Source organism: Heterodontus francisci, chromosome 30 (assembly GCF_036365525.1).
Source record: "Heterodontus francisci isolate sHetFra1 chromosome 30, sHetFra1.hap1, whole genome shotgun sequence".
In the NCBI taxonomy this organism is placed as follows: domain Eukaryota; kingdom Metazoa; phylum Chordata; class Chondrichthyes; order Heterodontiformes; family Heterodontidae; genus Heterodontus; species Heterodontus francisci.
In genome coordinates this window covers 2,411,609-2,423,854 of record NC_090400.1, presented here as the reverse complement: position 1 = coordinate 2,423,854, position 12,246 = coordinate 2,411,609, and the positions used below count along the sequence as shown (strand labels likewise).

Sequence of the window (12,246 nt, the reverse complement as noted above, 5' to 3'; positions counted from 1 at the left end):
AAAAAACTCAATCAGTTAGTTGAACATGATTTGTCTTGAAAGATCCATGCTTGCTTTCCTTAATTAATCCATCCTTTTCCAAGTGACTGTGAATTTTGTCTTGAATTATCATTTCTAAAAGCTTTCCCACCACTGTGGTTAAATTGATTGGCCTGTAGGTGTTGGGTGGAGAAGGACAAGAGAACAAAGTCATTGGAGCACCATCAGCTCCAAGCCACACACCATCCAGACTTGGAAATATATCGCCGTTCCTTCACTATCACTGGGTCAAAATTCTGGACCTCCCTTCCGAACAGCACTGTGGGTGTACCTGCACCACACACACTACAGTGGTTCAGGAAGGCAGCTCATCATCACCTTCTCAAGGGCAGAGATTACGGTCTGAAATTGTTGAGTCCGAAGTCTGCAAAATGATTTGTTGGAAGATGAGGTGCTGTTCCTCCAGCTTGCAAGAGCATCATCGGAACACTGCAGCAGGTCAAGGACAGAGAGTGGGAGCAAGCGAAGAATTAAAATGACAGGCTACCGGAAGCTCGGGATCACGTTTGCGGACAGAATGGAGGTTTTCTGCAAAGCAGTCAGCCAATCTCCATTTGGTCTCCCCTGTGTAGAGCAGACTGCATTGTGAGCAGTGAATACAGTATACTAAATTGAATGAAGTACACGCAAATCGCTGTTTCACTTGGAAGGAGTGTTTGTGGTCTTTAGTGGTGAGAAGGGAGCACGTAAAAGGGCAGATGTTATATCTCCTGCGCTTGCATGGAAAGGTGCCATGGGAAGGGGAAGGTGTGTTGGGGTGACTGAGGAGTGAACCAGGGTGTCACGGAGGGACAAGTCCCTTTGGAATGCTGCAAGGGGAGAAGATGTGTTTGGTGGTGGCATCACACTGGAAGTGGTGGAAATGGCTGTGGATGATCGATTGAATATGGAAGCTGGTAGAATGGAAGGTGATGACAAGGGGAACCTGTCGCAGTTCTTTGAGGGAAGGGAATGGGTGAAAGTAGAAGTGCCTGAAATGGGCTGGACACGGTTGAGGGCCCTGTCAACCACAGAGTTAACGTTTCGGGTCAGTGACCCTTCTTTGGAACTGACAAATATTAGAAAACTCACAGGTTATAAGCAAGTGAGGTGGGGGTGGGGCAAGAGATAACAAAGGAGGTCTAGATTGGACCAGGCCACATAGCTGACCAAAAGGTCACGGAGCAAAGGCAAACAATATGTTTAGAACTTAGAACATTACAGCGCAGTACAGGCCCTTCGGCCCTCGATGTTGTGCCGACCTGTGAAACCATCTGACCTACACTATTCCATTTTCATCCATATGTCTATCCAATGACCACTTAAATGCCCTTAAAGTTGGCGAGTCTACTACTGTTGCAGGCAGGGCATTCCACGCCCCTACTACTCTCTGAGTAAAGAAACTACCTCTAACATCTGTCCTATATCTATCACCCCTCAACTTAAAGCTATGTCCCCTCGTGTTTGCCATCACCATCCAAGGTGTGTTGAAAGACAAAGCATTAGTACAGATTAGGTATTAATACACTGAATATTGAACAGCAGCAAGTGCAAACCTGAAAAAAAACAGTGGGTAAGCAAACTGAACAAACTAAGATGAAATGAAATAAATGCAAAAAAAAAGATTGTAAAAAATGTAAAAATGAATGAAAAAAAAGGAAGAAAAAATAACTAAAAATGAAAGTAAAATGGGGGGCTGTCATGCTCTGAAATTATTGAACTCAATGTTCAGTCCGGCAGGCTGTAGTGTGCCCTCCTGGTGTTTGATAAGGTATCTACCAAAACTCGTTTTCACAGCCACATCTCCTTCCTCAGTGACTGTCTCCGGCTCCGACTTATTCCACGTGGATTCCAACTGCAGTTTCGCCCATCATGCTTTGAATCCACCCAGGATCACAGGTATCTCCGAGAAATACAATGTTCCTCGGACTGCTACTCACGCCGCATCCTGAGATCCACACTCAGTGCTATGCGCCGTCACATGCACACATTGGACCTCTCGCTCCAGCTGCACCGCCTCACCTTATCTCAAAGCTGTTCTACTCCGCAGTTTCATTTCATCTTTCGTCTCATCCGACGCATTAACAAAAAACTTTTTTTCTTCCTTTCAGGTGTTAAGGAACGCAAGCTCCAGCAGCTGATGGGGACTAATTCCCCTCCAGATCCTCCTTCCGCTTCACTTCCCTCTGACCCCACCTCTTCTGATCTGACCCCTTGCCATGTATTCACTATACCCTCTGACCTCCCCCTCTCTGATGCTGAACGTTCTGTACTCAGCAAAGGTCTCAGTTTTATCCCCTTACGCCCCCACCTCAATGAATTTTGCGCTCGGCATGACGTTGAGCTCTTCTCCGTCGCCTCCGCCTCCGGGCTCACTTCTTTGACCAGGAGTCCTCCACACGACCAGCAGACCCATTCACCCGCCTCCAGCATTCTCCCTCTACCTGGACCCCTCCCCCGGCCTCTTACCCGCTCTTGATCTCTTCATTGAAAACTGTCGGCGAGACATTGGTCATCTCAATTTCTCTGCCCCCCTCACTCACTCTAACCTGTCCCCCTCTGAACTTGAGGTACTCCGTTCTCTCAGGTCTAACCCCGACATGGTTATCAAACCTGCAGACAAGGGTGGTGCTGTTGTCGTATGGCGTACCGACCTCTACCTTGCAGAAGTTCAACGCCAACTCACGGACACTTCTTCCTACCTCCCTCTGGACCATGACCCCACCACCGAACATCAAGCCACCGTCCAAAGGACTGTCAATGACCTCATCTCCTCTGGAGATCTTCCCTCTACAGCTTCCAACCTCATAGTCCCACAACCCCGGACAGCCCGCTTCTACCTCCTTCCCAAAATCCACAAACGGGACTGTCCCGGCAGACCCATTGTGTCAGCCTGCTCCTGCCCCACTGAACTTATTTCTTCCTATCTAGACTCTATCTTTTCTCTGCTGGTCCAGTCTCTTCCCACCTACATCCATGACTCTTCTGATGCCCTACGTCATTTTGACAATTTCCAGTTTCCTGGTCCCAACTGCCTCCTCTTCACTATGGACGTCCAATCGCTCTACACCTCCATCCCCCACCAGGATGCTTTGAGGGCTCTCTGCTTCTTCCTGGAACAGAGGCCCAACCAGTCCCCATCCACCACCACCCTCCTCCGCCTGGCTGAACTTGTTCTCACATTGAACAACTTTTCCTTCAAATCCACGCACTTCCTTCAAGTAAAAGGCTTCGCTATGGGTACCCGCATGGGTCCTAGTTATGCCTGTCTTTTTGTGGGATATGTCGAGCATTCTTTGTTCCAGTCCTACTCAGGCCCCCTCCCCCAACTCTTTTTCCGGTACATTGATGACTGTATCGGTGCCGTTTCCTGCTCCCGCCCCGAACTGGAAAACTTTATCAACTTTGCTTCCAATTTCCACCCTTCTCTCACCTTTACATGGTCCATCTCTGACACTTCCCTTCCCTTCCTCGACTTCTCTGTCTCCATCTCTGGGGATAGGTTGTCTACTAATATCCATTATAAGCCCACCGACTCCCACAGCTACCTCGACTACACTTCTTCACACCCTACCTCCTGTAAGGACTCCATTCCATTCTCCCAGTTTCTCCGTCTCCGACGCATCTGCTCTGATGATGCTACCTTCCATGACGGTGCTTCTGATATGACCTCCTTTTTCCTCAACCGAGGATTTCCCCCCACTGTGGTTGACAGGGCCCTCAACCGTGTCCAGCCCAATCCCCGCACCTCTACCCTCACCCCTTCCCCTCCCTCCCAGAACCGTGACAGGGTTCCCCTTGTCCTCACTTTTCACCCCATCAGCCTCCATATCCAAAGGATCATCCTCCGCCATTTCCGCCACCTCCAGCGTGATGCCACTACCAGTCGCATCTTCCCCTCCCTTCCCCTGTCACCATTCCAAAGGGATCGTTCCCTCCGCGACACCCTGGTCCACTCCTCCATTACCTCGTCCCCGTCCCATGGCACCTTCCCCTGCAATCGCAGGAGGTGTAATACCTGCCCATTTACCTCCTCTCTCCTCACTATCCCAGGCCCCAAACACTCCTTTCAGGTGAAGCAGTGATTTATTTGTACTTCTTTCAATGTAGTATACTGTATTCGCTGCTCACAGTGTGGTCTCCTCTACATTGGGAAGACCAAGCGCAGACTGGGTGACCGCTTTGCGGAACACCTCCGCTCGGTCCGCAAGCAGGACCCTGAGCTTCCGGTTGCTTGCCATTTCAACACTCCCCCCTGCTCTCATGCTCACATCTCTGTCCTGGGATTGCTGCAGTGTTCCAGTGAACATCAACGCAAGCTCGAGGAACAGCATCTCATCTACCGATTAGGCACACTACAGCCTGCCAGACTGAACATTGAGTTCAATAATTTCAGAGCATGACAGCCCCCCATTTTACTTTCATTTTTAGTTATTTTTTCTTCCCTTTTTTTCATTCTTTTTTTCAATCTTTTTTTTTTGCATTTATTTCATTTCATCTTAGTTTGTTCAGTTTGCTTACCCACTGTTTTTTTTCAGGTTTGTACTTGCTGCTGTTCAATATTCAATGTATTAACACCTAATCTGTACTAATGCTTTGTCTTTCAACACACCATTAACATATTGTTTGCCTTTGCTCCGTGACCTTTTGGTCAGCTATGTGGCCTGGCCCAATCTGCACCTTCTCCTTTGTTATCTCTTGCCCCACCCCCACCTCACTTGCTTATAACCTGTGACTTTTCTAATATTTGTCAGTTCCGAAGAAGGGTCACTGACCCGAAACGTTAACTCTGCTTCTCTTTTCACAGATGCTGCCAGACCTGCTGAGTGGTTCCAGCATTTCTTGTTTTTATTTCAGATTTCCAGCATCCGCAGTATTTTGCTTTTATTATATTGGAAGTGCTGGTTAGAAGGTGCCATTATCAAAACAAATGGGATGGAGATGGAGAAACTGGGAAAATGGAATAGAGTCCTTATAGGAAGCAGGATGTGAGTCAGTGTATTTGAGGTAGCTGTGAGAGTATACTTATAGTGAAGCATTCTTAGTTAGAGATACAGCACTGAAACAGGCCCTTTGGCCCACCGAGTCTGTGCCGACCATCAACCGCCCATTTATACTAATCCTACTCTAATTCCATATTCCTACTACATCCCCACCTGTCACTATATTTCCCTACCACCTACCTATACTAGTGACAATTTTTAATGGCCAATTTACCTATCAACCTGCAAGTCTTTGGCATGTGGGAGGAAACCGGAGCACCCGGAGAAAACCCACGCAGACACAGGGAGAACTTGCAAACTCCACACAGGCAGTACCCAGAACTGAACCCGGGTCGCTGGAGCTGTGAGGCTGCGGTACTAACCACTGCGCCACTGTGCCACCCTGGAGGTTATGTTACTCGACGAGTAAACCAGAGGCCTGGACTGGAGAGATGAGTTGAGATCCCACCACAGCAGCTGGGGAATTAACTTCAGTTCATTCAAAAAATCTGCAATAAAAAGCTCGTAATGGTGACTATGAAACTACTTTTATTGGGAACGTTAGAATATTGGTTATGTTACTGGATTAGTAATCTAGAGGTCTGCAATAATGATCCAGAGAACACAAGAACTAGGAGCAGATGTAGACCATATGGCCATCAGCCTGCTCCGCCATTCAATACGATCATGGCTGATCTTGGGCTTCAATTCCACTTTCCTGCCCACTCCCTATATCCCTTGATTCCCTGCGAGACCAAAAATTGATCTATTCCAGCCTTAAATGTATTCAATGATGGAGCCTCCACAACCCTCTGGAGTCGACAATTCCAAAGATTCACAACCCTTTGAGTGAAGTAATTTCTCCTCATCTCAGTGCTGAATGATTGACCCCTTATCCTGAGACTGTGTCCCCATGTTCTAGATTCTCTGACCAGTGGGAACAATCTCTCTGCTTCTACCCTATCAAGCACTTTCAGAATCTTGTATGTCTCAATTAGATGACCTCTCTTTCTTCTAAACACCAGAGAATATAGGACCAATTTACTCAGCCTATCATTTGACAACCCTCTCATCCCAGAGACCAATTTAGTAAATCTGTGCTGCACTGCCTCCAGTGCATGTATATCCTTTCTTAACTGTGGAGACCAAAACTGCACTCAGTATTCCAGGTGCGGTCTCACCAAAGCCCTGTACAATTTTAGTAAGACTTCTTTATTCCTGTACTCCAATCCCCTTGCAATAAAGGCCAACATGCCATTTGCCTTCTTAATAGCCTGCTGCACCTGCATGTTAACTTTGTGCCTTCCTTGTACGAGTACGCCCAAGTCTCTCTGAACATCAACACTTACCAGTTTCAACCTTTTAAAAAATATTCTGCTTTTCTATTTTTACGACCAAAGTGAACAACTTCACACTTCCCTACATTATACTCCATTTGACATCTTGCTGCCCACTCACTTAACCTTTCTATATCTCTTTGCAGCCTCTCTACATCCTACCCGCAGCTTACCTTTCCACCAAGCTTTGCATCAGCAGCAAACTTAGATACATTACTCTCTGTCTCTTCATCCAAGTCATTAATAGTATAAATAGCTGAGGCCCCAGTGCTGATCCTTGTGGCACCCCACTATTCACTGTCTGCCAACTTGAAAATGCCCCATTTATGCCCATTGTCTGCTTCCTGTCTGTTAACCAATCCTCTATCCACGCTAATATATTACCCCCAACACCATGAGTCCTTATCTTGCCTATTAATCTTTTATGTGGCACCTTATCAAATACTTTTTGAAAATCCAGATATTACTACATCTACTGGTTCCCCTTTATCTACCCTACTAGTTACATCCTCAAAGAGTTCTAATAAATTTGTCAAACAGGATTTCCCTTTAGTAAAACCATACTGACTTGTTCTAATCGTACTATACTTTTCCAAGTGCAATGTTAAGACTTCTTTAATAATAGTTTCCAGCTTCTTCCCAATGACTCATGTTAGGCTAACTGGCCTATAGTTTCCCGACTTCCAATCTGATGGGACCATTCTTGAATCTAAGGAATTCGGGAAAATCATAGCCAACACATCCACTGTCACTGCAGCTCTCTCTTTTAGAACCCTAGGATGTTAGCCATCTGGTCCTGGGGACTTGCCAGATTTTAGTCCCTCAAGTCTCTCCAATATTTTTTCTCGGCTGATATCGATATCCTTTATTTCCTCACTCACTCCTCAGAGACATCAGTTCAAGTCTCACCATGGCAGCTGGGGAATTTAAATTCAGTTAATTGGATAATTTTAGTGTTAGCTGTGGCTCAGTTAGTAGCACTCACCCCCTCTGAGTCAGAAGATTGTGGGTTCAAATCACATTCCAGATACTTGAACACAAAAATCTAGGCTGACACATCAATGCAGTACTGAGGAAGTGCCACACTGTCTTTCAGATAAGATGTTGAACTTAGGACCTGCTTGCTCTCTCAGGTGAATGTAGTTCTTTCTTTCTGGCACAGACGCATCAGGCTGAATGGCCTCCTTCTCTGCTGTAACCATTCTATGATTCGAAATGTGACCAACAATGATCTAAAAACAGAATCTCTAACCATGTAAGCTTCCACTTCACTCACCGTGGATTCCGATCATATGTTCCAAAATCAAAACTCTCTCGGCTAATATCTTCAAAGCCTCCCGAAGCTGCTGAACTCCTTCTCCCTGTTGAGAAAAGGTGCAGCAGGAAAAGAAATACGTAAATAGACTTTGAGTTCAATTTTCTTTCACTTCTGGAGTTTCTGCTGTCGTGTTAGCTTTGTTGACATCCGTACAATTGTCATTAGGTTGGCACGTTCATACTAATGCTTGAGAAGATGACTGTCTCTCACTACCTCACGCCAAGCAGGCACAATTTTGACAGAGTGGAATACAACTGAAATCTCTGTTACAATTATTTTTATTTACATTTTATATTTTTATATATTTTTTTAGATAAATTGGCTGAGACAAACTGTTCATCTACTAGAGGTGTCAATAGTGTAGTAGCATAGTGGTAATGTTACTGGACCATAAATCCGGAGGCCCGGACTAATGCTCTGGGTGCATGAGTTCAAATCCCACCATAGCAGCTGGTGGATTTTAAATTCAATTAATTAATAAATCTGGAATAAAAAGCTGGTCTCATGCATGGTGAGAATGTAACTAAAGGATTGCCATAAAAACCCAATTGGTTCACTAATGTCTTTTAGGGAAGGAAATCTGCTGTCCTTACCTGGTCTGGCCTACATGTGACTCCAGACCCACGGCAATGTAGTTGACTGTTAACTGCCCTCTGAAATGGCTCAGAAAGCTGCTCAGTTGTATCAAACAGCTGCAGAAAAGTTGAATAAGAATAAAACAGGAAGGATCATCCAGCATTGATCTGGGCATCGGAAACGACAAAGGCACACTGCCCAGTCGACCCTGCAAAGTCCTTCCCCCTAACATCTGGGGGCTTGTGTCAAAATTGGGGGAGCTGCCCCACAGATAGTCAAGCAACAGCCTAACATAGTCATACTCACCGAATCATACCTTGCAGACAATGTCCCAGACAATACCATCACCATTCCTGGGGATATCCTGTCCTACTGGCAGGACAGACCCTCCAGAGGTAAGGTACAGTGGTACACAGTCAGGAGAAAGTGGCCCTGGAAGTCCTCAACATTGACCTCAGACCCCATGACATGGCATCAGGTCAAACATGAGCAATGAAACCTCCTTCTAATTATCACCTACTGACTTCCCTCAGTTGATGTATCAGCACTCCTCCATGTTGAACACCAATTGGAAGAAGCACTGAGGATAGCAAGGGCACAGAATGCACTCTGGGTGGAGGATTTCAATGTCCATCACCAAGAGTGGATCTGTAGCACCACTACTGACTGGGCTGGCCGAGTCCTGAAGGACGTTTCTGCTAGACTGGGCCTGCAGCAGGTGGTGAGAAAACCAACAAGGACGAAAAACATACTTGATCTCGCCCTCACCAATCTACCTGTTGCATCTATCCATGACGGTATTGGTATGACTAACCACCGCACAGACCTTGTGGAGACCAAATCACACTGAGGACACCCTCCATCATGTGTGGCACTACCACCGTGCTAAATGGGATAGATTCAGAACAGTTCTAGCTGCTGAAAACCAGGCATCCATGAGGCACTGTGGGCCATTAGCAGCAGCAGAATTGTATTCAATCACAATCTGCAACCTCATTTTTCTTTATTTGTTCGTGGGATGTGGGCATCACTGGCAAGGCCAGTATTTGCCCATCCTTAATTGCGCTTGAGAAGGTGGTGGTGAGCTTCCTTCTTGAACCGCTGCAGTCCATGTGGGGTAGGTACACCCAGAGTGCCGTTAGGAAGGGAGTTCCAGGATTTTGATCCAGCGACAGTGAAGGAACGGCGATATAGTTCCAAGTCAGGATGGTGTGTGTCTTGGAGGGGAACTTGCCAGTGGTGGTGTTCCCATGCATCTGCTGCCCATGTCCGTTTAGGTGGTAGAGGTTGCGGGTTTGGAAGGTGCTGTTGAAGGAGCCTTGGTGAGTTGCTGCAGTGCATCTTGTCGATGGTACACACTGCTGCCACTGTGCGTCGGTGGTGAAGGGGGTGAATGTTGAAGGTGGTGGATGGGGTGCCAATCAAGTGGGCTGCTTTGTCCTGGATGATGTCGAGCTTCTTGAGTGTTATTGGAGCTGCACCCATCCAGGCAAGTGGAGAGCATTCCATCAAACTCCTGACTTGTACCTTGTAGATGGTGGCAGGCATTGGGGAGAAAGGAGGTGAGTTACTCGCCACAGAATTCCCAGCCTTTGACCTGCTCTTGTAGCCACAGCATTTATGTGGCTGGTCCAGTTCAGTTTCTTACCAATGGTAACCCCCGGGATGTTGATGATGGCGTTTCAGCGATGGTAATGCCGTTGAACCCCAAGGGGAGATGGTTAGATTATCTCTTTATATGTTACGATCGATGTGGGAGGAGTGCATGGTTCATTCTAGTCCCACTTCTCCACAGGGCACAAAATGTATTTACATTTTCCCACTTACCGATACACTCAATCACATACACTATTTTTCGCAGAAATCAGGCTTCTTTAATAAATGACAACATTATCAGTTTATTACAAAACAAGTCTTAACCAGTCATGAAGTAAAGCATAAACACACAGATTGAAATATTAAAGTTCCCTTTTTGCCTTAGCCCCTCACACTCACACATACACCAGTTAACTGGAAAAATGAAGGGATTTTTGTTTTTGGAGCTCTATTAAAGACAAAACAATAACACTTGGGCTGAATACTTGCTTATTCTTGAAGAAACAGCAGATGAGATATGTTGTGTTCCAAAATTGGCATACAGTCGGGCCTCCGAGCACCTGTAGACAAGTCACTGGGATCTTCTAGAACAGTTCTTGTCAGACAGCGATGAGAATCAATTTAGCAGGCTTTTCTTCAATACCGGAGATGAGATGAGTTGACACAGTGGACTTCTCAGGGTCTTTTAGAGAGGTGCTGGAGAGCTGAGCTGGGTTGTGATCATCTCTCCTTCCTTGGGAATTCTCCTCTCTCCTTGGAAGTTCTCTCCCTTTTTATACAGTTCAACCCCAACTCAAAACAATTCAAAAGCGAAACCAAAAACAGGAGGTCAACCTTTTGACCATCATCAACCTTGACCTGTCACTTCTTTGTAAACAACTTCTCCAGGTGTCTCCAAGTTCTCTGTCATTTATTGAGCCGGAAGTCAGGTGGTTTCCCAGAAAGGCTGGCTGTTGTTGCTAGAAGTCAGGTCGTTTCCCAGAAAGGATTGTTTTCCTCACAAGACCTCTCAGTGCCCGTTTAAAAAACATTTGCAGGGACTGTTTTTCAAAGTCAAGTGGCCTTTACATGAACCCCTTTGAAAATCTCAAAGCTTAACATTTCTTCAATCTTTCAAAACCGAATCCTCAAAAAATATATTTAACAAAACACAGAGGTACTTTCATAACAGACGGTCATTGCCTGGCACTTATGCAATGCAAATGTTACTTGCCATTTACCAGCCCAAGCGTGGACGATCTCCAAGTCTTGCTGCATATGGACATGGACTGCTTCAGTATCTGAGGAGCCATGAATGGTGCTGAACATTGAACAATCATCAACGAACATCCTCACTTCTAAACTTATGATGGAGGGAAGGTCATTGATGAAGCAGCTGAAGATGGTTGGGCCTAGGACACTACCCTGAGGAACTCTTGCAATGATATCCTGGGACTGAGATGATTGACCTCCAACAACCACAACCATCTTCCTTTGTGCAAGGTATGACTCCAACCAGCGGAGAGTTTTCTCCCGATCCCATTGACGCCAGTTTTGCTGGGGCTCCTTGATGTCATACTCGATCAAATGCTGCCCTGATGTCAAGGGCAGTCACCCTCACCTCACCTCTCAAGTTCAGCTCTTTTGTCCATGTTTGGACCAAGGCTGTAATGAGGTCAGGAGCTGAGTGGCCCTGGCGGAAGCCAAACTGAGCGTCAGTGATCAGGTTATTTCTGAGCAAGTTCTGCTTGATACACTGTCGATGACCCCATCCATCACTTTGCTGATGATTGAGTGTAGACTGATGGGGTGGTAATTGGCCGGGTTGGATTTGTCCTGCTTTTTGTGGACAATACATACCTGGGCAGTTTTTCACATTGTCGAGTGGATACCAGTTTGTAGCTGTACTGGAACAGCTTGGCTAGGGGCATTGAAGGTTCTGGAGCACTTGTCTTCAGTACTATTGCCGGAATGTTGTCAGGGCCCATTGCCTTTGCAGTATCCAGTGCCTTCAGCCGTTTCTTGATATCACATGGAGTGAATCGGATTGGCTGAAGACTGGCATCTGTGATGCTAGGGACCTCCGCAGGAGACCGAAATGGGTCATCCACTCGGCACTTTTGGCTGAAGATGGATGCAAATGCTTCAGCCTTGTTTTTTTTACTGATGTGTTGGGCTCCCTCATCATTGAGGATGGGGATATTTGTGGAGCCTCCTCCTCCTGTTAGTTGTTTAATTGTCCACCACCATTCATGACTGGAGATGGCAAGGCTGCAGAGCTTTGATCTGATCTGTTGGTTGTGGGATCACTTAGCCCTGTCTATTGCATGCTGCTTCTGCTGTTTGGCATGCAAGTTGTCCTGTGTTATAGCTTCACCAGGTCGACACCTCATTTTGAGGCATGCCTGATGCTGCTCTTGGTATGCCCTCCCGCATTCTT

General features: G+C 46.3%; 1 protein-coding gene across 3 annotated transcripts in view; it reads right to left on the bottom strand.

Moving 5' to 3' along the window:
• Positions 1–12,246, bottom strand: part of LOC137346457 (collagen alpha-1(XXVI) chain) — a 564,356-nt gene that overhangs the window by 14,210 nt on the left and 537,900 nt on the right. For all 3 annotated transcript variants that reach the window (XM_068009905.1, XM_068009907.1, XM_068009906.1), the window contains exon 14: positions 7,614–7,698. In XM_068009905.1, coding sequence (XP_067866006.1) covers positions 7,614–7,698 — 85 coding nt within the window. The remainder of the gene's footprint in view (positions 1–7,613; positions 7,699–12,246) is intronic.